The 26,995-nt window shown below is 54.3% G+C and overlaps 1 protein-coding gene across 1 annotated transcript in view; it reads left to right on the top strand.

Annotated features, from left to right (window-relative positions):
- Positions 1-26,995, top strand: part of NFATC1 (nuclear factor of activated T-cells 1) — a 67,620-nt gene that overhangs the window by 17,203 nt on the left and 23,422 nt on the right. The window contains exons 3-6 of the mRNA XM_008064310.1: positions 5,485-5,644; positions 19,239-19,441; positions 20,123-20,295; positions 21,119-21,259. Of these exons, the coding sequence (XP_008062501.1) occupies positions 5,485-5,644; positions 19,239-19,441; positions 20,123-20,295; positions 21,119-21,259 (677 nt within the window). The remainder of the gene's footprint in view (positions 1-5,484; positions 5,645-19,238; positions 19,442-20,122; positions 20,296-21,118; positions 21,260-26,995) is intronic.

Raw genomic sequence — 26,995 nt, 5'->3', positions numbered from 1 at the left:
CCACCTCCAGTCCCCACATCCTATCCCCCCCCCCTCTTCTCTCCCTCCTCTCATCTCTCCCCTCATCCCCGCCCCACACCCCACTCCCCGCCTCTGCCGTCACCCCTACCTCCGTACCCCATCCCCATCCCATCTTCACACCCAAACCTCTTACCCTCCTCCTGTTATTTTGAAGCAAATCCCAGCCTCCAGAGAGTTTCACCTACAGATATTTCAATGTCTCTCTTAAAATTAGGAACTCACTTTTAGAAACTGATTATAAAGTCATGACATCACTTTGTACTCCACCAATGTATACAGTCATAATTTGTCAGTGTATAGTACAAACAAAAATAGAAAATAATAATGAGACTGTTATCTAATAATTAAATTAAAACAATCCCTTAGTGTCTGCAGATCAGTTCAGATTCCCTGCTCCATCCTTTTCTTCGCAGTCGCTGGAGTCAGGTTGTGACAATCTGTTCTCGTGGGGCCCATCTCTGTCTGACCCTGTCTTCCCCTCCCCTCTGGAGTCAGGTTCTGAGGGTCCATCCTAGTGAGACTGGTCTCTGTCTCTGGTCCAGTCCTCCCTTCTTCCTCTGGAGTCAGGTTCTGATGGTTCATCCTCGTGGGACCCATCTCTGTCTGTCCCCCATCATCCTTCTACCTCTGGAGCCAGGTTCTGATGGTCCATTCTCATGGGGGCCCCTCTCTGTCCCCTGTCCTTCCCTCCCCCTCTGGCATCAGGTTCTGGGGGGGATATGGACTCAGCAGGAAGTGAGAGGCCTGACAATGGGGGAGACAGGCAGTGGCTATGTGAGCAGGGCAGTCACACAGGAGTGCAGGGCATGTCCTGACAGGTGCCACACATGGCCACAGGGATGGTGTGATGTGCTCTGTCATCACGGAGACCAGCTTGTTCTCCACAGAGCTCCTTGCTGTGCCTGTCTTGAGCGTGGACAGCCAACTCTGGGGCCTGGAGCCATGTGGTTGTGACCTGTGTGGTGACCCTCAGGTCCCAGGGAGCATTTGGGGCTAGCTGGTGGCTCTGTAGGCCTCACTCCTGGTGCCCCCCCATGCCATCCCCAGGGGTTTCTGGGCCCTAGGTAGGCAGCCCCCTCAGCCATCATGGGAGGATGGTACTACCAGCACCACACAGCAGCCCTATACCCACACCCCTGCTGTCTGGGGCAGGCAGGTTGGGCTATGTGAGACCGGGCCTGCTGGCCTCTGGGCAGTGGCCATGGTCAGGGCAGGCAGTGGGCCTTGGAGGGTATGTTGGGCTCAGCAACATGCATTTTAAATACTTGCAGTCACCACATTGCCCATGTGGAAGAGGGGAAACAAAAAATAGCAGAAACAGTAAAAGGCATCAAAATTGACTAGTTAAAAAACTGTTTTGAGCAGTGGAAAAAAGTCTCAATAGGTGCACTGCATCAAATGGAGAATACTTTGAAGGTGACTGAAACTTTAACGTGTAAGAATAAATGCACAGTTTTTAATAAATTCTGGTCTTTTGGGTCCCCCCTCGTATGTATGTACACACACACACACACACACACACACACGCTAGAGACAGGGTCTCTGTAGCCCACGCTGGACTGCAGTGGTATTATCATAGTTGATCACAGCCTTGACTCCTGGATTCAGGCGCTCCTCCCACCTCAGCCTCCTGAGTAGCTGAGATGGGATTATAGGCATACGCCACCACACCCAGTTAATGTATTGATTTTTTGTAGAGACAAGATCTTGGTATGTTTCCTAGCCTGGTCTCAAGTTCCTGGGCTCAAGCAGTCCTCCTGCCTTGGCCTCCCAAAGTTTTGGGATTACAGATGTGAGCCACCACACCTGACCCAAATTATGTATTTTATTTTGTTAAGATATATCCCTTTTTCTGTAAAAATACACACATACACACACACACACACACACACACACACACACCTCAATTGTTGAGATAGTTTCTCTGGAATGATGGTCAGTTGTACAGGACTTCAGTGTGTGTGTAGATATTGTCACTGCTTCCTTTGTGCAAATCAGATGGACCTTGGATACAAGTCTCACCACTTGCTTTCTTGGTTGCATCGAGTGTGACTTTCTTAGACAAATGAAATAAGTTGGAGATGAGTTGGAAGCAGGAAATTATTAGGAATCCTGAGCTCAGGATTAGCGAGAAAAGCCCTGCTACGGGGCTGGGGCTGGTTAGAGGCTCCTGACGGCAGCCAGTCTGGCTGTGCCCCCGTGGAGTCCCCACCAGAAGTGCATGGGGAGCCCAGCCCAGGAGGGCAGGGGCAGCAGTGATCACCCTGACCCAGAGGCAGCCTTCACATCTCTCCAGTTCAGGTCTTTTCTCTGAACCAGAGACACACATTTGCATTTTTGGTGCAGCTGCCAAATTCAGGCTGAAAATGTCCAACCAAAACCCATCATCTTCATTGTTTGGATCGCAGTGTTTATTTTGTAAGCCAGTCTTACCTTAAGTTGCACACACACTGTGCTGCTTGACTGTAAATGTTTCTAGAGTAAAATACAGTCATATGCCACATGACGTTGATTCAGTCAGCGATGGGCGCATGTGGGATGGTGGTCCTATAGGACTGGGGCATGGTGGCTTTGCTGCACTGTCTCTCTCTGTAGACACATGATGCCACTGTGTGCAGTTGCCTGCCGTGAGTGTGTACAGCATGCTGTGCTGGTGTGTGGGCTTGGGGCCTGGTATGCCCTGGATTCTCTCTAGGGCATTCACACAACAGCACTGCCTGCCATGTGTTTCTCAGATGGGTGACTGTGTCTATACAAGTTTATCTTCTGAAATAGGCAAGTACACAATGGCATAGACAACCCTATCTCCAGGAAGTGTGTCTGCCTCTAAACAGGCAGCGAGGAACTGGCCTTCCCTTTCTCTCCTCTCTTCTCTCTCTCGGTCTGTCTCTTTCTTTTTTAGATTTCCTGGGAATCAGGTGAGCGCAGTTCTCTTCACTGTGAATTTTGTATTTTATTTGCTTTTTTCTCTTTATAGCAGAAGAGAGTCTCTTCACTCAGCTAGTATAGAAGATGACACCAGGAATTGGTGGTCCTGGGGTGTGTCAGATTGAGGCTGCCCTTGGGTGGAGGCAACTCTGTGGGCACCTACCCATGCAGGAGCAGAGCAGTCATTACTGTGAAGGGACCTGGAGGGACCCTCGTCACCGGCTCTGTGCACCATGCCCCCTTCCTCCCCAGGACCACCACTGGCCCGGCTGGGTGAGGTCTTACACCCTGAGGGTCTCCTGTCCCAGTGAGTCCCAGGCATGGTGGCCTTTCTTCCATCTGGCAGTGTCACCGGAAACGGGGTATATCTGCTGATAACCTCCAGAGGAAGTCACTCTGCCAGCTGCAGCCTGTGGGCTGCTGGAGGCCCCAGCACTCCTTGGTCAGGCAGTGTCATCTGACTGTGTCTGATGGTCCCCGAGACCTGTGGTTTGGCGGGTGGGGAGTCCAGCACGACCTACACTTAGCCCCACCATGTGGATAGCATGCATATTCTCGGTATGTGGACTCTCCACAGCGCTCCTGAGGCCATGCTGTGCAGTGATGCATGTGGGTATCATGCGGCCCTCAGCTGGTCTCGACACCCAGAAGGGGTCCTGGGCAGTGCCAGACAGAGAAGGGAGGGCTCCTGTTATCACACTGCTAGTATCCACTGCAGAAACCTGTCTTGGGTTGGCAGCTGAGTAGACATTTTAGGGAGAGCCACCCTGGAGCCCACCTACCAGCCAGGCAGCAGCAGCACCCACAGGCCCAGGCTCTGTGGGTGTCACTGACCATGAGTTTCCATGGTGTCCTTGGATACCTCTGCATCCTGGTCTTTGAATGGCTCTGGAGCTTCCAGTGTTATCCTGTCAGGGAATCTTTTAAATATTTTGTGTTTTTAGAAATTACACATTTGAATTTATTTAAGCTGATTCTTGGGCCTTTTCTTTTTAAAATGGACCTTTATTAAAAGTCACCTTGGGTTAATGGGGAGTCCTGAGGTCAGCGGCGTGGGGCCTCCTGGGGGACAAGGGACAGTCCCCTTGAACTTGGGACCCCCCCCCAAGCCTGCTGCACATGAAACTACCTTCCCTGAGCCTGTCACAAAGATACCACCAGGATTGACCATGTCTCTGCCACATACAGTGAAAACCGTCAATGAGGTGTCAGTGGAAGCATCAGATGGCTGCCACGTCCAGTTCTGAAGACAGAAGGGTCTATGGGGCTGTATGGAGCCCAGTCTTGGTGACCCCAGTGATGGCTGTGTGCTCTTGCCCACCTATCGTGGTCCTGAGGGCTGGAGCAGGCTCTGGGCGGTCTCCTCTCCTACAGGGGCTTTGACCAGGTGATACTGAGCAGTGTCTGTCCAGCAATGGCCTGCCACGTCCATCAGCTGTGAGCCATGTTGGAGAGATGGTAGCTGAGCAAGAGAAGATGGGTGGACAAGGCAGCATGGTCATCATGGAGCCTTGGGCCTCCCTGAAATGGCCTGATCACAGAAATGCTTGGCCTCCTGTGTGGGGGCAGAGGGCAGCACCTGCATGGTCAGTGCTGTAGCCAGGCTGTCTAGGCTGCATGGACCATGGTGACACAGGACCTGTACTACGTCCCTCCACCTCCCCAGAGCGGAGACCCCCAGGCATGTGATATGTCTTACCTGAGATGCCAGAACATGTCCCTTCCACTTCCCATGGGACCCAGACTTGAACTGACTCTCCACAGGGCAGAAACCTCTGAGCATGTGTGGGCCACATGTGGGTTTTCACATTAAACCTTCATTTCGTGAAGGCCAAGGGAGCCAAGTGCTACCATGGGCAGTGCCCCTGACCACACCTAGCTTCTTTGAGGTGGGCTCTGGGGACAGGCGCTGGTACTTATCACCTGTGCAGTCATGTGGCTCCCTGCCCTTCGTACTACATATAAACATACTCACAGAGCCCTCATCCTCTGTGTCTTCACCAGTCTCTCAGTGGAGCTCCCACCACTTCAGCGTGCCAGGCCCTTCTGTGTGTTTGCAGGACTCATGGGACATGGTGGTGCAGGAGTAGCTGCAAGCCCTTCATTTTGTAAAGGGCCGAGTTAGGGACGTGTTCGGCTGTGGCCACACAGCTGCCTAGTGGCAGGAAGAGTTAGGACTGACTGCCTGGATCTCAGGCCGCGGCTCCTGCCTCATGGGTTTTCACAAGATTTTCAGTTAGTTCTGGAACCTTTCGTATTAGGGATGCTAAATACAGAGGCGAGTTGTGAAGAAGGTGAAATATCTTAGGGTTGTGCTGGAAAACAATTCCATCGTAGAGAACTGACCTGGTTGTGGCCGCACGTCTCGGCGCAATCACCACTGGTCTCACAGACTTGGGTCACAATGTTGGGACCTTGTCCCTGTCAATGGACACTCAGGCCTGAGAGCGTGGACAGGTACCAGTAGGCTGTGACGGCTCTGGGGGCCATGTCAGGTGTGGATAGGCATGTTTAACCCTCTGTGTTCCCTTCCAGCCCGTCCCTGCCTGCCCTGGACTGGCAGCTGCCATCACACTCGGGCCCCTATGAGCTTCGCATCGAGGTACAGCCCAAGTCCCACCACCGTGCCCACTACGAGACCGAGGGCAGCCGGGGAGCTGTGAAGGCATCGGCTGGAGGACACCCCATTGTGCAGGTACCGGGTCTGCAGCCTGCCTCGGCACGTGGCTTGGTGCTGTTTTGGCCCAGAAGGTAGTATTGTGGCCACAGCCAGCTGCACTTTCCCTCTTTTAAAAAAAATCTTCACCTTCTACCGGTTCAGCTAAATACACGTCTGTAGTGACATCTGGGGTTGATGCTCCGTGCGTGTGGCACTTTCCACACCTTCTGGGTCACCTGTCCTTGTTTCTGAGATTGGCCCATGCCCATCTCATGTCCACGACACCTCTATTGATCAGGTATTTGGCTCACCTTGGCCGTGTGCATCTGTGTCTCTCCAGAGCCTCTGAACCTTCAGGACACCAGCGTCAGCCTGGTGCTCAGTAATGCAGGTTCCCAGGTGCAGGCCCAAGCCTGTCTTCATGGCCCTGCTGAGAGGCATCGGGACCTGTGGGTGTGCGGCAGTGGGCAGGGATAGAGCAGAGGCAGCCCAGGCTGCATTCAGAGTGGCCTGGCTTGGGGACATCACCGGTGGCATCTGTGGGTGGACAGCCTCTCCCGGGCCCCGGGTGCTGCCTCCTCCCATCATTAGCACTTTGGGAAAAGATGTGTAGGGTTAGAATGTGTAGGGTTAGGGCCAAGGAGGCACTGGTGGCTGTGATGGAGGCTGGCCACATCTTCCCACCCAGCTGTGCTTTATCCACTGGGGCTTCACACGGAATCCCAGGGTGTCTGGTGGGTGACAGTGCTCCCTTGTGTCACACCTATCACCTCTAGCCTATGGCCCTCATGCCCCAGGGCTGCCTCTCTGACAGCCTCAGAGGCGGGTGTGATGGTCCAGGCCGTGCAGCCGCATAGGATACTTTCCTCAGCACAGCCACACCGCAGGGCCAGTGCCCAGCCTTGTTATTTGGGGACGACGTGGGCCGGAAGGCGCTCAGCAGGCTCCGTATTCTTGATTTACTCCATTTAGAAAAGTAAAAAGGCTCCGTGGGGGGGTGGCCACGGAGACGAGTGGCTGTGTGCCAGCGCGGCAGTCAGGCGTGTGTTTGCGGGCAGGGGCTGGAGCAGTACTTCAGCGGCACTTGAGGCTGATATTACGGTGGCGTTTGTGGGCTGTGCACCGGCCACCATTAATACCAACCTCGCAAGCTGCTTGACATGGGCAAATGCAGTTGACCCCCCGAGCACGCAGAGGCTGGCTTGACATTTGTGGGTTCTGCCTTCCCAGGTGGAGAAAGAAAGGTCAAGTACCACCCAAGTGTGGCTATGCTAAGTGACAGCAGGTGTCCACCCCCACCAGGTGAATGCACACTCTTGCTGGATGGAACGGTAGTGACAGGGCATGGAAACACCATTAAGGAGGAGGTGTGGACATAAAGGATAAGGGACTGATGGCCAGAAACCTGTTCTACTGTAATACCCATCGGAGTGAGCAGCTGTGGGTGTCTTGGTCGTGGACGCAGAGGTGGCGTCTGTCCCCAGCATGTATGCTGGGCGTAGTTGTGAGAGTCGTGGCTGTTATTTCATGAGGCAATACAGGGTGTGCACAGAGGGCCCTCGGGTTTCGGGCTTTGCTTCCACCTGTTACAAACAGCATGGTGCCCTCCATGATCATGCATGTGAGGACACAACTTGGCATCTGACTTGTCCTCATGTCCGTGGAACCAGTCTCTAGTCCTGTGTACAGAGTGTCTCAGTCACAGCGTGGTGTCAGACTGTCAGTGCGGTCTCAGGAGGGGTGAGGCACTTGGGGCTGAGAACCTTGGGGTGGTCATTTAAATATCCTCCAGGCGTGCCCTCAAGAGTTACCATCCACCAGGAGCAACATGTCGGTGGAGGCTGCAGGGCGGGGAGGCCAGGTGGCCCCACAGATCGCGTGACCCTCCAGTTGAAATGTGAGGGAGACCATCCCCAGCAGAAAGTGCCAGCATCTGCCAGCATGTCCCATTTGTGAAAAACGAGTCATCTAAAGAGTATAGGGTGTGTCTGGCAAGCGCATTCACGTCTCTGTAAGTGTGAGCGGAGCAGTTAGAAAGGGGGTTTTGGGCGTTTGTTTTCTCTCCCAGTAGGTGGACCACAGATGGGATAAAAATAGATTTTGCACATAATTATAAAAAATGAAAATAGAAAGCACTGGTGCCGTGGAAGCTCCTGACCACAGAGTCTTGCCTGTGCCCTGAGTTATTTTCGCACATTTTGACACCAGCAGTGCCGGCACCTGACCCTCTTCGGAAGTGATTCATACCACGGTGGCCCCCAGCATGTGTGGGGACAGGTCATGGGTGGCCAGGGCTGAGAGGGCGGCTGGCTCCCAGGAACACTGTGGTCAGCCTGCTGGTCACAGGCCTCAGCAGCTCAGGGCCACGTGAGTGTGGGGGCAAGCATGTGCTTGAGGAGTGCTGTTCCTGGTAGGGCATGGTGGCTCATGCCTGTAATCCCAGCATTTTGGGAGGTTGAGGCAGGAGAATTTCTTCAGTCCAGGAGTTTGAGACCAGCCTGGGCAACATAGTAAGACCTGGCTTCCACATGCACAAATTAGCCAGGTATGGTGGCGCACTCCTGTAGTCCCAGCTACTTGGGAGAGTGACTCTGGAGCATTGGCAGTGCCCAGGATGTCAAGGCTGCAGTGAGAAGCCTGAGCAAGAGAGTGAGACCTGACTCAAAAAGAAAAAGAAAAAGAAAGCTGCTGTTCCCTTCAGTACATGCAGTCACTTTCCTCTGCATTTCAGTGTGTCTGTGGAGTCAAGCCAGGGGTCTTCTGCAGAATGGACAAACTCCAACAGAGCCCTAGAGGAATGCGGGGAGGGAGGTGGGCGCACGTCCCTCAGGCCATCTGGAGCAGGAAGTCTAAGGTAGGAAGCAAGGCCCAATGGGCCAAACGTCCCACCTGCTCCCTATGCTGAACCATAGACGGTGGGATGTGAGACTAGGAGGGGAGGGAGGCTCACCTGGTCCAGGCCCAATTTATTTAGGGATGCCAAGGCTTACAAGGGACGTTGCTCATTGCTCATTGCTCCGTGGTCTCCCCCACCCAGTTTAGGGCCTCCCCTTGGATGGTGTCCTACTCCCAAGGAAGTCATGCCGATACCCACTTTGAGGTCTGAGAGTCCACCCTCTTCGTGAGAGTATCTTTCTTATGTTGGGGAATATCTCCCAGGCCAGCTGCTGGCTCCCATGGCCACCTCACTGTGACCACCAGGAAGCCCACGTGTTGAGGTCACTTTGTTAGAGGCCACTGTGGCTCAAAAAGTGCCAACACCAAAGGAACAGAGCCCACTTAGCATAGAAAAGCCTGGTCAGGCAACAGAGGCCCAGGAGGAGCCCCCAGTAGGGAGTCTGGTGGGTCAGCGCGGAGGTTAGCACCTGGCAGCCCCAGGTAGACGTGATCTGGGTAGCTCTGGCTGGATCTCAGCCATTGTGATGGCTCTGCCAACCTGTGCTGGGTGGAGTTTGGGAGATAATGATGGTGGTCCCCCAAAGCCCCCAAGCCCCTTGGGTGTGTGTGGGAGTGGCAAAGGTGGATGAATCTGCCCGAGTACACAGCTGGTCTCTGCTTCTGTGGTGCTGAGGCAGCAACAGTGTGGATTTGCCTGAACTGTGACTTCACAAAGCAAGGGACTCAGGCCATCAGGAGGGACCCCAGCCAGGCAGGGCAGGATGACCAGTGGTCCAGCCCCAGCCCCTCGCTCCCAAAGATCCCCTTATCTCGGGTCCCTTCCAGCCCCGTGACATCCACCTAGCTCTGTGGCTACCGGGCTCAGAAAAGGGAGGACTCAGAGCTTGTCTTCAGCCACCTGTGACCCATGCCACGTTTCCAGTGACCACCTTCGTGACCAGAGTTGTTTCCTCACATTTCTGGCTTTCCCGGACTCCTGGTTCCTGCGGAGTGTCTCTACAAGTAACACCTCGGGCAGTAGCCATTCTCTGCTCACAGACAAGGGCCTCCATGTACAGGCGGCCTCCTTGCTAGGGAAGCCGGGTTTTGCCTGCGTGACAGAGGGCCCAGGACCTTGTTGTCCTTCTGTCTCATCACCTCCTCTTCACACAAATGCTCTACCCTCAACCATGCAGACCTTATCAGTGCGTAGACAGCTGGCAGCCGGCTGGTTCTGAGAGGTGTTCTGTCAGAACTGTTTCTGTCACCTTCTTTCTGGTGAGGGAGGGCAGAGAGGTGCCCGGAGCAGCTGTTAAGACCTTTCCCTCCAACCCTTTGCTCTCCAGGACATGGAGGTAAAGGCTTGTGTTCCCCTAGTGTCACCAGACCAAAGGTTGTGCCCTGATGGAGACCTGCATGAAGCTAGAGCTGGGGGGCTGATGGCGTGTTGAGCCCGCTGCTGTCATCGGGCTGAGTGTGTGCTGAGCCAGTGGCTGTCGAAGGGCTTTTCTCTGCATTCCTGACCTGCTTCCTTTCTTCTCTCCTACCACCTGGGCCTCACCCCGTGGGATTCTGGGTTCTCTGTTCTTAGAGCTGGTTCCTGGGGTACCCGCAACACCTATCCTCCCAAGGTGGGCGTGGCGGCCCAGGTGAGAGGCCTCTGAAGCATGTCTAGCCTTCCCTGCAGAGACTGGGCCCCGGGGGTGTAGCCCGATCTCTGACCCAGGGTCAGGGAATTCAGCTCTGTTACCAAGTCACCAAAATAACTCCGATAGCATCTAGCCATCCCGCCGGAGGCTGGTGTGAATAATGAATGGGCTGCAGAAACACGAGACGGGCCCGGCCTTCCTCAACAGCATTTCAGGGTGGCTGTCTGCAGTCTGGTCAGTGAGGGGAGTGATCCGTGTCTCCCTGTCTGGCCGGTGAGGGGCTGAGTCAGCAGAGCTGAGGGGCAGGCGACGGGGCCCGTCAACACAGGTGTGAGAGACAGCAGGGCTGCCTGGGGCCTGTGGGTCGGGTGGGACCCTAGCAGGGAGGCCAGGCTCCATAGGGAAAGGCCAGACCCTGTGGAGTGAGGTCAGGCTGGATGTGGGGAGGGAGGCCAGGCTGGCCCTGGGGAGGAGTCCTGGCATATGTTCAGGTACCTGAGGTGGGTGGACCAGTGGTACCCAAGGGTGGCCTGGGAGGGATGCTCTGTAGGTCACTGGGCTTTTAGGTAGACCCAGGGAAGGTCTTTTCCATCACATGAGAAGTTGGACAGCTGGAGACCTAGGACAGAGTACACCAGGAGACGCCTCGCTTGCTCAGCCTGTGAAATGGGCATCCCGGCGTCCTGCCTCTTTCATCAAATGCAGCACCCCCCACTTTAGGACTGGTAGGGATCTAGGAAGTGTTAAATTCCCAGGAAGCAGGCCCCTGGGGGCTGAATGCTGTGATTGCTGTGAACAGGTGATCACAGCGTGCCCTGCTCTGCCCAGTCTTGCTCCACAGTTTCTCAGTGGTTTGCCCTGAACAGGTGTCTCCTCTGGAGCTGCTAGGACAGGCTTAGTTGGACAGGATGGCCAGGACGCTGCAGGAGTAAATGACCACCTGACCAGACGCTTGACTCCAGGCCCCACGAGGAGCTGTGCCCGGAGAACCCAGACCAGCCCCAAGACGCGATAGAGGGCCTTGCCCCCAGGGCCAGGTGCCACACAGTGGAGGTGAAGACACGGGCCTGACCCCACCCCAGATGCTGCACCCTGCAGTGGCCAGACGCCGGCCAGCCTGCTCAAGGCTCGGATTAATTTCCATAGTCTGCTTGGGCAGTAGGATAGTCGCCTCTCCTCTTTAAGCTGTGTCCAAAGCAAGTGACTGTCCCTGCCTGGTCCATCAAGGATGGAAGGCACAGGGGTTTCCAGTTCCCAGATGCACTCTGGAAGGGTGCACGCCGCTGTTGGCCCACAACACGTCTGCATTCCCAGGAACACAGAACCCACGGACCTAAAGAGCCGAATGCTCCCTGATGCACTACCAGCTTTTACTAGGAACAAGGGCCTGCTGCCTGTGCTCCTCCCTGAGGAGAATGGGAGACATGCCTTGTCATAGGAAGCTCTCCTGTGGGCATGTTCATTATGTGGTCAACGAGGAGGCACTGGCCCTCCCAGGGATTGTGTACAGCAAGAGCTGTATTAGAGGAGATAGGTGAGCTTTACTGGGATTTACTGACATGTGGTCATGTCACGTGGTCTGGGGTTCACAACCCTAACTTCTGACCCATCCAGAGTTCTCCTGCCTGGGACACTGAAGAGAGACAACCGAGCTTTTCTGGCAGCCACGTGTGCACTGCACAGAAAAAGATGTGGCCTAAAAGCTCCCAGACACCTAGACCTGCATAGGATCCCACCCAGAGCACCAATAGCCCTGAAGCCAGAGCCTCAGCCCCAACTCTTCTGACAAGGCCTAGGGAGGTTTAAGGCCACAGTGAGTGCTTGTCCTCAGTTGTGCCACATTTTCCACGCCATTTGAAGTGTTTTTTTTTTTTTAATACCATCCTCAGAAGGTGGGACATGCCTGGACCATTCTTCCTGAGCAGAGAGGTTTACACATGCGGGTGAACATGTTCCACCCTGGCCTCGGCACTCACTGGTGCAGGGGCTGGGCAGTGGACAGTCCCCGAGACACCATCTTCAGGGAGAATCACTAAGTGGGGCACTGGCCCAGGACTCGCTTGGTATAGGGCTGAGCACTCCCTCCTGCTTGCCCCTGGACACTGTGGCCCCTAGGCCATACTCAGCAGGTATCTGTTACCCACAGTGGATTCACCGTAGCAGATCCCTTCTCCCATGTCTCTTTGACATGCCAGGGTCTCCGGGCAGAGAGAGTCAATGAATGTGGGGTCCGGGGCAGTGGCCCCTTGTCCAGTCCCTCCCAACACTGCCTCTCTGCCCTGCCATGTCTGACCAGTTATAGGTCCATGGACTCCAGTAGGTGATGGTTCTAGCATGAATGAGGTGTATATGCTGTTTCCTCCCAGCCTCCTCCCCTCCCCCTCTTCTTCCTCTTCTCTGTGCTCAGCCTTGGCAGGAATCCCATGTAGGTGCAATTAGACACGTACTTTACCCAGGACCCTCAGTGAAATCCCACCATATGGAGATGGTGTCACCTTCTCCAGGAAAAGGGACTTCTGTCACCTTCTTGTTCTTTGGGGCCGCCATTCACATCATTCTTCCAGCTCCTTCTCTGGACCCCTGCTTGAATCATCTTTCTCCAGAGCCACTGGAGAAAAGGCTGGGAAATGGATCTCAGAGTGGAAATCAAGGGAGAACCGAGAACACTGGGAAGCAGGTCCCAGGAGTGAGTCCGCCCGGGCCACCCTTTTTCTTGGGGGGGATATGACTACCGAATCTCTGAGCACAGGGGGCTGTGGCCTGCTATCAGTGACCAGGAGTGATGACCCTGTCCAGCCTGTCTTCTGCCTTTGTTCAGTTTGTGGACACATGTCGGCCCTGTGATCCTGGCACCACTTGGGCCATCTGGTTGGCATGTGGTGCTAACCCAGGTCTTACAAGAAAAGAACGTGCAGGACTGAGCACCTGGAGAGTCAGGCCCTTTCCCTGTGAGGATGACCATTGCCAGTGACAGGGGGTGTCCAAATTCTTCTCGCTTAAAGGGTGGGACTTGGGCTCCTGAAACCTTGAGGCACACATGCCTGAAACCCTGCCCTGGTCCCTTCGGGAGCTAAGTTCTGTGGCCTCCTCCTTCAGAGATTCCAGGAGACATATATATATCAGAAATGTCATTTAGATCTCTGGGTAGAGGGCCAGTCTTGAGATGCTGGAGGGGCTGCTTTCCATGTGCCTTCCCGTGAGGTATGTGCACAGAGCCAGGCCGGGGACACGCGTTCCTGCATTCCTCCCTGTCTATGTCCCTGCACCAGTGTCCCTCACTCAGCTCCATGCACCAGGAAAGGAGGGACAGGAACCCTCGGAATGCGTCATTCCATCGGGAACGTGTAACTTTTCCATCTCTATTTCATCTGCATTTTGAGACATACTCCCAGGTGAAACAAAATAAAATACAGAGTTCGTTGAGTAAATTAAACAGTTGATTATTAAATGCCCTGGGCAGTTCCAAGTTCATTGTAAAATACAAAGATCGTATTGAGGTACCATGTCTGGGAAACAGAGTGACGTCCTTTGCAGAGACAGCGGCTGGGGCTGAGCTGGGAGCAGTGGCACAGCGTCGGGCCACTGACGCTTTCCAGATGTGTGTTCAGATGAGCTCATACGTCCTCACTATGTTTTCTGTTTTCTGCCTTGTCAGAAAGGTAGACAAATCTCATGTGTGAAAAAGCAGGAACGCTGGAAACGAACGCTCTCCTGAGGGACATGTGGCGCCCTGAGGCCTGTCACTGTCTGTGACCAGATGCAGCTTTAAGTCACTACTGGAGGGCTGCTATGTGTGGCCTGCTGTGCACAGGCTGTGAACCCCTCTGGAGTTACGGCACAACTGTATTTTTAGTTTTATCTCCAGGTATCAGCATGGTTTAAATCATTAGTAAGACACTATTATTCATTGGAAGAATTCTCAGTGACACTTTATGGTATAAATTTAGCATTGCTGTTAGCCCATTACACACATGCACAAGCACACTCACATGTACACACATGCACATATGCGTGCACAGGTGCACACACATTGGCACACTTACATGTACACATGCATACGCACATGCAGGCGTGTATATGCATGCACATATACACACTAGTGTGCGTGCATGTGTGCATTGCACATACAGCACGCACATGTGTACCCTCACAACAGACACACCTGCACATGTACTCACATATGTGCACACATACACACACCACCCTGGGAGCTGGGAAGGACCTTTATGGAAGTCGGTCGCTGACACAGCTCTTGCACTTAATGCTGCTGATCAGTACTAACAGGGCCTACCCCCTGCTCACCAGGCCCCTGTGTACAGGGAATCATGTGCATGAGACTCCCCATCAGTGTTCCCGTGGCACAGAAAGTACTTGCAGTGTCCCTTGGGATGACTCAGGAGTGGGGTGTCCTGTCTGCCTGTGCCCAGAACCGCTGGTGCACTGTGTGTGCTGGGAGGGGAGGGGTCCCACGGCAGCTCATCCTGTGATGCTAGGGCTCCCACCAGCTAACCACGGCGGTCTTCCAGCCCTCTTGCCCTTTTGCCTAGGTAGGCACAGGTGTGGGTCCATCCTGTCCTCCAGCCTCTGCCCTTCACAGGCTACTGATGTGACATGGCCATGTCCCCAGGGTGCTCACAGCAGGCCCTGCCATGTTGGTCTTTCCACAATCACCATGGGGCGTCATGCTCAGGGCTGCACAGTCACAGCTGTGGCGGGTCTCCTCCTGGAGCTGCTGGAATTGTGCTGTGGCAGTGCAGGACTGTGGGGCATGGAGTTCACAGGCCTGGCTCCCTGCAGGGCTGCGGAAGGTGGGCCTGGCATCCCGGGGCCTCTTGTGTGGGCTTGGTCAGGAGCTGACACAGCCATGTAGATGTCAAACCACAGATGGAAGAAACCCTTTCCTGGAATTATGCAGAGGGTGATGAGTGAGAGATTTCTCAAATACATGTGTGCAAGGGTGTGAAATGCATGCTGATTCATGTGTGAATGTGTACACCTTTTTGAGTGCATGTCCATGTGTATGGCCATGTATTCCTTGTGGACATGTGCATACATTGTTCAGAAAGTGCCAAGTGGCACCCAGCTCCAGCTCCACTTATGGCTCTGGGTGTGGAGCTGCTGCTCCTCCTGGCTTTTTCTTGCTCTGCATGTCAGAAACCAAGACATATGCCCCATGGGCCAGGCCCATGAAGGCTCTGAGCACTACTTACACACCAAGGCTTGCACCACCTTGAGGGAGACTTTAGCATTCGCCAGGCCTTCTCCTGTGCCTAAAGTGGCTGGGCAGGGCAACCAGAGGTCAAGCTGCCCTTCCTTCCAGGCCTGGGCCCGTGTATGTGGGAAGGAGAGCTTACATTGCAATGTGATGCCAGGAATCACACAGGCATCTGCACACGTACATGTGCACCCATGTACACACACACTTGCATACACACATCCACACAGGTATCTGCACATGCATGCCTGTGTACACACACACCTACACACACTTGTGCTGTGCATGCACCCACACACACAGACTTCTGCACATGCATGTACACTCCTGTGCACACACCTGCACGCACACACACTTCTGTGCAGTCACATCCACTAGACTTCTGGACATGCATTTCCTGTGCACACACACACTTCTATGTACAGAGGCATCTGCACATGCATTGCCACGAACACACACACCTGCACACACACTTTTGTGTACACACACACAGGCATCTGCACATGCACATGCACTCCCATGTGCACATATCAGCACATGCACACTTCTGTGCACACACACAGAGGCATCTGCATACACATACGCACTCCTGTGCACACGCACACCTCTGCCTTGGATGCACACAGAAGCATCTGCACACACATGCATACCTGTGTGCACACACCTGCATGTATACATTTCTGCTGTACTACACAGAGGCACCTGCACATATACATGCACACCTGTGCACACACACCTGCACACATACTCTTCTGTGCACACATACAGAGGTATCTGAACATGTAGTCCCACTCACACCTGCACACACATGCATCTGTCATGCATGCATCTATATGGGCTTCTGCATGTGCCCATGTGCTTTCTGTGCATGGCACCACCAAGAACATAGCTGTGCATGGGTACTTGAAGCCCCTCCTGCCCACCATCTTGCGAGGATGGCAGTGCTCTGGGCAGTGCGGCCCCCACTCACCTGGTCAGCAGGTGCCAGTAACAGGCCTGACTGGGGAGGTGGGAGGAGGGACCTGTGAATCCTGCCCCCTCTCGGGCCTCAGGCAGAGGGCTTTCCTTGGACTGCTGACTCCATGCCTGATGTCTCTGGTTTATTTTTTGTTTCTGTTTTTTTTCACCATCTTTGCTAGCATCAAATCCATACTTTCCTGAGCACATTGTGCAATTACTTTACTTTGGTCATCACGTGGCATCAGCCTTGCTTGGTCCAACCAGGTTCCTGTGAGAACCTGGCGCTGCCATGGTCTCTGCTGCCATGTTGTGTGGCTCAGAGCCCCAGACCAAGGAGTGGGGCCACAAGGGGGCTTCTGGTACTTGCTTTTTCATGTGATAGAGACCAGGGTGGACACAGGGTCCTTTCCCTGGGGAAGAGTCCCCTGTCCTGTCCCCTGGGTACCCGTTCTGCCTGCAGGATGCAGAGGGTCAGCCAGGCCAGGCCTTCACTCAGAAGCATTGGCTGCCTTCGGGGGTGAGAAGGATCCAGAGTAAACACAACAGGAGACAACATCAACGCGACACCAAAGGTCTCTTAAGTTAGTCTAGCTGAGGACTCAGGTGAAAATATGACAGAGCCAGCTTGTGAGCCAGACTTGCCCTCCTCACCTCCACCGTGGGGCCTCATGAGAAATGTACCTCTTCTGGGCCTCAAGTGCAGTTTCCCCCTAAGTTGATGACTATGACCATGACCGTGTGGCGGGCATCATACAAGCTCGCCTGTACAAGTGTGTCGACAGCTCAGAATAGCTGGCAGGAAGGTGAGAGGTTTCTGCAGTGGACTCTGCTTACTCAGTGCCTCCCTCTGCCACATGAGCATGTGTGCCTGTGTGCACACATATGTGTGCCTCAGTTGAACTCCAACTCTGAATACGTTTGGCCTCAGCCACTGCGTTCACCTGTCATCCCGCCATGGAAGTGCTGAGGTCAGCACAGGAGCTAAAAACAAACATCTTAATGTGTGGAAAGCTCAGCAACTCTGACACGTGAGAATGGGGTAACGTGTTTATGAGCACAGGGGTCGTGTGGTGACAGGTGACTTTATAGATATTGTTTTGACAGATACGAGCACGCCAGAGGCAGAAAACTCTACAGTGGATCATGTGGAGTATTTTAAATCACTTCTCTTAAAATGAACTTCGTGTTTTAAATAATAGATGTTTACCTCCCAGGTTAAGCCTGAAGTATTCCAATTTTCACTGAAATGGCATGATTTTGGAGAACGAAGTTATACCCCAGATCCACCGCATTCTACACCCTGCTAGAGAAGCGCCACGCAGGCGTCCCAGGGGGCTTTTGAGTTGTCACCTCAACATCGACCCAGCCAGCAGGAGGCAGGGACTAACAAGTGTGTCGCTGCCCAGAGGTGGCTATGGCAGAGACTAATCTTCGTGTCCTTTCTGCGTCAATTACATTTTTATGTGTTGAGTTTCAGAAGACAATGTGAAATAGCAGAACTTCCTTTCGGCCCATCTCTGCTTTTTCTCCACATGCCCTGTTGTAACGACGTTCGGGTCTGGCATGGAGTCCTGGCTTCCCAGCAAGTTCACTGATGTGGTGGGAGGTGTCATGGCCTGGATAGGCAGGTCTTGTTCTCCCACCCTTGCTGTTTGTGTAGACCGTGTTCCTGCTCCAGGAAGGCCATGTCCCCACCCTGGGAGTGACTACGTGTGCTTCCTGGGCTGAAGTGTAGGCAGGCAGGGCCCTGGCACTGAATGTGCTCTGAGCATGGTACCTGCTCTAGGAACTAGATACTCTGGCTCTTCGTGGCATCGCCTCTTGAAGGTGGAAGTCTGTGGTGGCGGTGAGCATTCAAAGGATGCAGGGGAGGGTGACCCGGAGAAAGAGGAACGGGTGCAGGAAGGCTGGGCCGGGCCTGTAGCTCTGTGTTTGCCTCTTGGACTTGATGCATCCTGGTGAGTGGTGGGTCTAGAACATGAGCCACGCCCTGCCTGGGGATGGGCACATCCTCTCAGATGGGGCCTGAGCTTGGCTGACCCTGTCCTGGTAGAAGCGTCCAGTCTTTGCGGCAGGTAGCTTTTGTGATTCATGCACAAGCCTGTTGGGAAACCATGCACAGCTCTGTGGAGTGGTGTGGGTGGGTGACTGGCACGTCCAGATGGGTCCCCCATGGGGTATCTGCCACAGGTCGCCAGCTTCCAGGACAGCAGAGGCCACCTGCCCAAGGGACAGCAGAGGCCACCTGCCCAAGGGAGGAAGGGGCAGTGGCCTGGCCTGCCTTGTCCTGTGTTGCAGACATGGTGTGGCACTCGCTGACCCACTGTGGATGCTGTGCTCGTGCAAGGCCAGGTGGGCCAAACCCAGGAAGCTGAGTCCTGGCCGTGGGCGTGTATGGATCGTCAGGGTGGTTGTCCCACACATGGCTCAACCTGTACAAGTGTGCAGGAGATGTCCCTCATGGCAGGAAGTAGAAGGGTGGTTCCTTCCCACAGCTGCTCGCAATGTTGGGACAGTGGTGGACCTGGAAGGAGCCAACCCACAAGGTGCACACACTACACCTGCCAGCTTCACCCACCAGAGTCCAGTGAGAGTGTGGGTACTCAGGTGTGCATGGGCATGCATTGGTGCATGCTGAATGTATGTGTGTATATGTAAGCAGGTGTACGTGAGTGTACACATATATGCTGCACGCTGTGTGAATGTGCACATGTGTGTATGCATGCTGTGTGTGTTGCAAAGTAGGCAACTGTGGTGTCTGAAGCACAGACCTAAGTGCCTCAGGACCTTTAGGATAAGGAGAACTTAAAACCCTGAGTTCATATTAGAGAAGTGTGGGGGTGGGAGGGACACTCGTCTCCTGCTGTGAGTTGGCATCTGCCCGTGGATGTGCCTGGTCACGCCCACTGACAGTTCTCTCTCTCACCAGCTCCATGGCTACCTGGAGAGTGAGCCACTCACGCTACAGCTGTTCATTGGGACAGCGGATGACCGGCTGCTGCGCCCACACGCCTTCTATCAGGTGCACCGCATCACAGGCAAGACTGTTTCCACCACCAGCCACGAGGCCGTGCTGTCCAGCACCAAGGTCCTGGAGATCCCGCTGCTGCCGGAGAACCACATGCGTGCCATGTAAGCTGGCTGACTGGGTGCAGGCAGGGTGGCTCACACTCCACTCCCCGCCACCCAAAGCCAGGCATCTTGGTTTAGCACCTGAGAAAACCCTGCAGAAGGAAACAGATGTCGTGCTCAGAGCATCCCCCACACTCACTTAGCCTGTTTGGAAAGGATGAGGGTTGGTTTTAGTACTCTGAGAGCCTATGCGGGGAGTTCTTTCCTGGAGCCTGGATAAATGAAATTGTTCAGTCAAATGAAATTTTAGGAAACCCTGGAAGAACAGGATTTCACCAAAAATGAGGAATTTTAAACTGAGTAATGAAAATACTGACAGACTTTAAGCGGGCTGAGCTTTTTATGAATGAGGCACCAGTGAGATCAGTGGGCCCTTGGGCTCTTGTGCCTCCTTCCCCGGGTGCTGGGGCAAAGGGTGTCTCTGCTAGTGGGGAAGACGGGATGGCTCAGCTACACAGTCACCTCAATTCCTCATCTGCCTTGTCTGTATAGACATCGGGACTCTGCCCTGTGCCTGCAAATGCCTCCATATCTCTCACAGATGTTTTCCTCAGGGAAGGGGAAGGGAGGGCTCAGGGCCCCAGCAAGTGCCGGCTCCCTGGAAGGAGCTGCTGGGCTCCCAGGGTGGAGCCTTCCCCTCCGTGCATCCCGCGATGAAGTCTGGGCTTTTGTTTTGGGCAGCATCGACTGCGCTGGGATTCTCAAACTCAGAAACTCTGACATCGAACTTCGCAAGGGAGAGACAGATATCGGAAGGAAGAATACCCGGGTGAGGCTGGTGTTCCGTGTCCACGTCCCACAGCCCAATGGCCGGACGCTGTCCCTCCAGGTGGCCTCGAACCCCATCGAATGTTGTAAGTGGGCACTTGTGGGCCCCTGGGGTTGGTGGCCACCCCCTCCACTTTCTGTCTGTGTAGACAAGAGAGTGGAGTCTGTCCCGTCACACACGCATCTCATGTGCCTCCCCCGGGACCCCACGTCCCTGCTCGCGTGAGGCTGGCCCTGTACCCGTGTGAGCGGATCTATCTAGGCTGCGTCTCCACGAGCATGGCCCTGGCCTTTGGTCAGAGCTTCAAGTGCAGAGACTTCACGGGTTGGGCTCCATACTGCTGCAGGACAGGAGACACATGAGTGCTTGGGTTTCTGGGGCAGTTGGAAGGGTGTTTGCACCACACTTAGTCTAAGTGTGCAGCATCATGGTGTCTAAAGACACATGCATACCTTACTTTAAATTACTTTATTGCTAAAACGCCAACAGGGACACAAGTGCACACACACTGTTGGAAACATGACACCAGGAGACGTACGTGCTGCATGCAGGATTGCCCCAGGCCCTTTGTTTGTAAAGTGCATCTGCCCAGTGCCGTGTAGTGAGACATGCTGTGCAATTTGCCATCCCATAGTTGTTCGGCAACTACACAGTTGTAATCTGGAGTGAAATGGGCTAGATCGGCTCAGGAGAGCGTGTTGGTGATTTCTGTATCACGTTGGGAACCAGCAGGATGACATATGTGGCCACGCCCTTGTCTCTTTGTCGAGGAGCGGCTTTCACAGGGTCACCCTGCAGTTTTTATCCCGGGTGGGCTGGCTCACATGTGACTTGCAACACTGGTGGCCTGGTGCCTTCCCGGGATGGTGGGGCCTGGGCGCTCCTTATCACCCCTCTCCCACCCACAGCCCAGCGCTCGGCCCAGGAGTTGCCCCTGGTGGAGAAGCAGAGTGCAGACAGCTGTCCAGTGGTCGGCGGAAAGAAGATGGTACTGTCTGGTCACAACTTTCTGCAGGACTCCAAGGTGGTCTTTGTGGAAAAAGCCCCAGGTACGCTCCCCAGATCAGGCTGGGTGGGGGCTTCTGGGCTGGGTGTTGGCAGGGACTGGCTCCTGGGGGTGAAGTGGGACCCCAGAGTTGCGTCTTCTCACCACGTGGGGTCCTGGGTGGGTGAGCGGGCCCACATAGCAGCTGCTCAATGTGTGCTGGGTTTGTACCAGGCAGAGCTTCTGTGTGAGCAGACACTTTGCTGCAGAGCAGGAGAGGTCAGAGTTTATTCTTGGGCTGGCCAGAGCCATCCTCACCACCTCGACTGCCATGTTAGGGGAACTGCAGGCCAGGCATCTGGAGGCACTTGTGAAAGGCATTTGCTTGTGTGATTATAGGTCCTCTGTCTGCTACTGTGGATGCTTAGGGGAGCCTTCTTCCCAGGGATGAGGGCCCCGGGGTCAGCAGTTGGGTTGGGGCCGCCTCCCGGGGCCTCCCATCTCCATCAGTGTTCCCTGTGGTACTACCTGAGGATGCTTTCATCAAGGGCTGTTTTCTTTAGTTGGCCACCTTTAACGCTGCAGCCGCTCTGTGTGTGTGTGTGTGTATGTGTGTGTGTGTGTGTGCGCGCGCGCGTGCGCGCACGTGCACACATGCACGCACGCATGCACACACTCATCTGAGTGACCTCTGCCTGCTGGCCCCAGGGAGGGCCCAGATTGCCCAGGAGCCCCCCAGGAGATGCTGGAGCCACCCCGCTTCTGCCCATCCCTGCCATGACCTTGCATTCTCCTGGCCCAGCCTGAAAATATCCGGGCAGGCCTTGGTGGTGGGCATCGTCAGGAGCAGCCAGCCTTCTGGGGCCGTTGTGCCTATGGCTCCATGCTGCCCTCAGGGCTGGTGAGCTGGTGTGTAGCTCAGGTTGGCTCCATCCATGTGCCTCCCCCCCGCACTCTTGTCCTAGGCCGGTGTCCTGGGTGGTGGGATCTGCTAGCTGTGGGTGGAGGCCATGAGCATGGCCAGGCTGTGCTGATGGGACACGGGGTGTTGGAGGGCAGTGGAAGATGCATGTGTTCCGGTGCAGGAATGCTTAGCCCGGCCCTTATTGAGCAGAGGGCAGAGAGTGTGGACCTTACTCTCTGAGAAGACTATTGGGAGTTTTGTTCTTGGAGCCAGCTCCTGGCTCGAGGTGGGCCCTGCCATCCACCAGCCCCTGCCCAGCAGCGGGGATGAGGAGGCAGCTCCCACAGGGCTGGGCGAGGGCGCGTGCCTGCACACAGTGGGTGTTCTGGGCCAGTTTTCCTCTTCACACTCAGCAGTTGGAATGTTTTGAAGGCGGCACTTACCCTGCTCGCTGGAAACCACTGAGGCATTCAGCCTTCATAATGGGGCCCTGATTTTGTTCAGTTTGCAGGAAACTTAAGTGCTGCAATCAAAGTGGGCTTAAAGGTCTTTCACGTAGAACTTGGCGTCCTGCATAATCATACACATAATTAGAAAATATGGTTTAAATTATAGAGAAAACCCAACTTAGGGCACTGACAAAGAAAAGAATTTGCATCTCCCAATGCCCTTCTCTGAAGGAGGTTAATTTTGAAATAATTTAACCTTCAGCGTTTGAGGCGTGTGTTGGAGGAGACATGCCGGACGCAGCACTTCGCCCACAGCAGCTGCTGCGACAGAGATTGGCCCGAGGGCACTGTTTGGGTGACAGGCTCAAGAGAAGTCCAGACCGCCCCATCATGCAGTATACTCATGTAAAAAACCTGCACATGTGCCCCTGCATCTAAATAAATAACAATAATAGGCCTTTTAAAAAGTTGACTGGAACCATGGCCCCATGGGCTCTGCTTCTCAAAGCTGAATCCAGAAGCCTCCTGACTTCATTCTTCTCTACCTGGCCAGGCCTGGGGTACCCTCTGCATGGGCCGCTCCAGAGCATGGTCAGAGATGCCCCTGCAGCCAGCCCACTTAGAGAGTGTAGCTAGAGCTCTCAAGGCTACCTAGGTCCAACCCTCAGCCTCCCCTGGCTGCTCCCTCTGCTGGGTCCCCCTGGCCTCTCACCAACGGTTCCTCCCTGAAGCCCTACATCAATCCCTCCAGGAAGCTTCCAGGGCCCACACTTGGGGCTGAATACCCTGAGGCCGTCCAAGGCCTTTACTTTAACCACTTGCTGTAGCACAGCCAGTGTCTGGTATACAGCAGGCAAATGTTAAACACATAGATGTCACATGCATACCTACTGCAGTGGTGAGCAGATGGACATGGATGCTACATTGACACATTCAGACAGTGCTTGTAATGTCACTGTTTGTATTTAAATAAGATCATTTGCATATTCATATGCACATACATGCAAATTCTGTGTTTCAGAGGAAGAAGACAAATGTCCATGTAATTGTCTTCCTCTGCCTTTGGTTTCTAGGCAGAAGCCTTCACTCCTAATACTTCCTTGTGTGTGGTGACAGCTTGGTGACTGAACACCCACATCCTCGTCCTGGTGACCTGCTTTTCCCAGTTTTTTGTCTTTGATAAACCACTTAACTCAATTTAAATTGAAAACACTGTTGCCCTTTCACCCTCTGACGAGATTGTCTGGTTTGTTTTAAAGTTCTGTTTTAGAAGTGCTGCTTACAGATAGAGGTGAGGCAGCCAGGAACAAGAGAGGGCTTTCGTGGAGGATGTCAGTGAATCAGGCAGGTGAAACCAGCTTCTTGGGAAGGGCTGTTGTTGATCCTGGCTCTTTCACATGATCTAAGAGTACGGAGGTACAGCTGCTGTAGACATTGCCATGTCCGGCTCAGGATGTATCCCTGGTGGGCTCCGCTGTGTCCTCTAGTGATGTATAGGAGGCCCCCTTGCTGGCATCACACAGCCTCTGTATCCTGCTGGCTGCCCTCAAGTGTTTCAACGCTTTGCATAGCATGTACCTAAATGCGTCCTCCCCCTCAGAGGTTGCAGGAGGCTGGTGTCAGGGCCTCCAGGGCAAGGGTGCTGTCATCTCCCGAAGCAGGATGGCACTGGCACCTGCCACATGAGACACAGCCCTCATCTACCTTGTCCCCTATCCTGCAGACATCACCAGGTCCCTCTGGGGCACTCCAGCAGGACAAGAGCAGGGGAGGGGGTCACAGGGCCCAGCTGCATTGCACGTGATGGTGCTTCTGGGAGAAGACTGGGGTTTCCCTTAGTCTCTTGCTGTGCTGTGCACTGGGCCACTGGTGGAAGCGAGCCTTTTAGGGACTCAGGTCACAGTTTATGACTCCCCTATTGGATGATATTTTCTCATGACAAAAGTCTGTGCAGAACATTTGTCCAGGCGCCAAACTGGCAGCTGGCATTGAGGATATATCTGGGGTTCTGAGGTCCCAGGTAGCCCTGAAGACCCTCCACCCCCCACTGCAGACATTCCAGGCAGGGATGGCCATGCACGCCTCTGCTTGTCTGCTTCTCTCAGGAAGGCCACCGGGTCTCCACGCCTGGGAATTGAGGCAATATTTGAACATGTGGGACTCTTCAAAATGGCCAAGGAACACTCTAGTGTTAAGGTAAATGAAAATACTAAGCACCACATGGAATATGAGCTCGTGTCACATTGAAGACTGGCTGAGATAAAATAGAGGACAGGTTTTTGTGACTTGGATGCTTTAACTCTCAGCCCATTCTTATGCTGGAGTTGACCATAGCGCCTCTTTGTAAAGTTACAGTCTGTTTTGTTGCCATGTATTTAAGATAGGAACTAAGGCTGTTTGAGTTTCTGTTGCCACGTAAAAGCCATAGCAAAACCTAAGGGTTCAGGCAACAGTCACCTCACCTACTAGCAACTGCCATGGGCCAGCCAAGGGTAGTTCCTGGCTGGTGTTCTAGTGATCACTGTGTGGCCGCCATGACTGTCAGGTTCACTGGGGTGGCGTGGCTGACTTTTGCCTTTGCAGGTACCCAGGGCCTTCAGGTGGCCTCCCCTTGAGGCAGCCCAACATCTTATGGGCTCCAGAGATGCAGGAGGTGCCAGGCCTGCTTAGGCTCAAGCCCTGTGTCATCTGCTGCATCTGGGGCCCTGGCCAGGATCAAGGGCAGACCGCACAAGGAAGAAATACATGGGACTGTGCAGCGGACAGCAGAAGACAGCCACCACAGAACTAGACCACTACCTGCCAGAGCTTCCTGTAGCTGCTCAGACCCCTTCTTGAGGCCCCCAGGCCCAGCCCCAAATCCCATACACAGACCCCAACCTCAAAACCCAACACAGGCAGACCCCAGCCCCCAAACCTCACACACATAGACCTCATCCCCAAAACCACATATAGGCAGACTCTAACTCCAAAGCCACACACATGGACCCCCAGCCCCCAAACCACACACACAGACCCCAGCCCCCAAATCCCACACAGGCAGAATCTAACACCAATCCCCCCTACAGACCCCAGCTCCCAAACTCAACACACAGACCACAAAACCTCACACAGACAGACCCCAAACCCTAAAATCCATACAGGCAAACCCTAATCCCAGCACCCAACACACACAGACCACAGGCCCCAAAACCCCCATAGATGGATTCCAACCCCAAAACTCAACACACACATATTCCAGCCCTCAAATCCCACACAGGCAGATCCCACCCTGAAACCTACCATGGCCATACTCCACCTTGCCCGCATCTCAGTGATATACTCTGGCCCTGATGTTGCCATGAAGACAGATACGTGGAGAAGGTGACCTGTCCAGCGTTTGTGCACCTGGGAAGGTTGCTTTAGGTTGTCCAGGTCCCTTAAAGCCAGGTGACGAATGTCTACTTCCTCCTCAGTGTGGCTTCTCCCCCATCTAGAGAACCCAGATCCAAACTCTGATGCACTCTGTTGTTTTTAAACTTCAAAGAGTACAAGCCCAGGTCTTCTGGACCTTCCCTGCTAGAGGCCTTGCTTTTCGGGGTCTCCCACAAGCTCCACGAGTGCCTGTCCCTCAAGGAGATTTCAGGAAGGCTCTACCCAGCAGCCACAGAGCCCAGCCATTAACTGACAGGGACGCTTCTGAAGACACTTCCCAGGGAAGATGAGAGAGGCTAACCCTGGAGGTGAGAGGCCGTGGCCCTGAGGATGGGCCTGGAGAAGAGAGAGCATGGCACCAAGGATGGGCTGACCCTGGAGAAGAGAGGCCGTGGCCCCAAGGACAGGCCTGGAAAAGGGAGGCTATGACTCTGAGGATGGGCTGACCCTGGAGAAGAGAGGCCATGGTCCCGAGGATATGCTGGCCCTAAAGAAGAGAGGCCGTGGCCCTGGGGATGGGCTAGCCCTAGAGAAGAGAGGCCATGGCACCAAGGATGGGCCAACCCTGGAGAAGAGAGGCCGTGGCCCCGAGGTCAGGCCTGGAGGAGGGAGGCTATGGCCCTGAGGATGGGCTGACGCTGGAGAAGAGAGGTCATGGCCCCAAGGATAAACCGGCCCTGGAGAAGAGAGGCCATCGTCCCAAGGATGGATTGACCCTGGAGAAGAGAGGCCATGGCCCCGAGGATGGGCTGGCCCTAGAGAAGAGAGGCCATAGCCCTGAAGATAAGCTGCATGCTCCGAGATGGCCTGGGACCCTTGAAACTGTTCATGCCATAGTGTTCAGGTCGAGCAGTATTTCTAATAGTCTTGGAGGGAAAAAATTCAGAAAGAAAAGTCAGCTATGATGGAGATGTGCCCACTAGGTGGGTGTGCCTTGTGTGTCTACCCCATGGTTGGAGGACACCTGGTGTGTCCTCCTGTGGCAGTCATGAGTAGTGCTTCTGTGCACTCTTTTTTTTTTTTTTTTTTTTTT

The sequence above is a fragment of the Carlito syrichta genome, unplaced genomic scaffold (assembly GCF_000164805.1).
Source record: "Carlito syrichta isolate Samal-C Ts95f unplaced genomic scaffold, Tarsius_syrichta-2.0.1 Scaffold100632, whole genome shotgun sequence".
NCBI lineage: Eukaryota > Metazoa > Chordata > Mammalia > Primates > Tarsiidae > Carlito > Carlito syrichta.
This window is presented reverse-complemented; position numbering and strand designations above follow the sequence as displayed.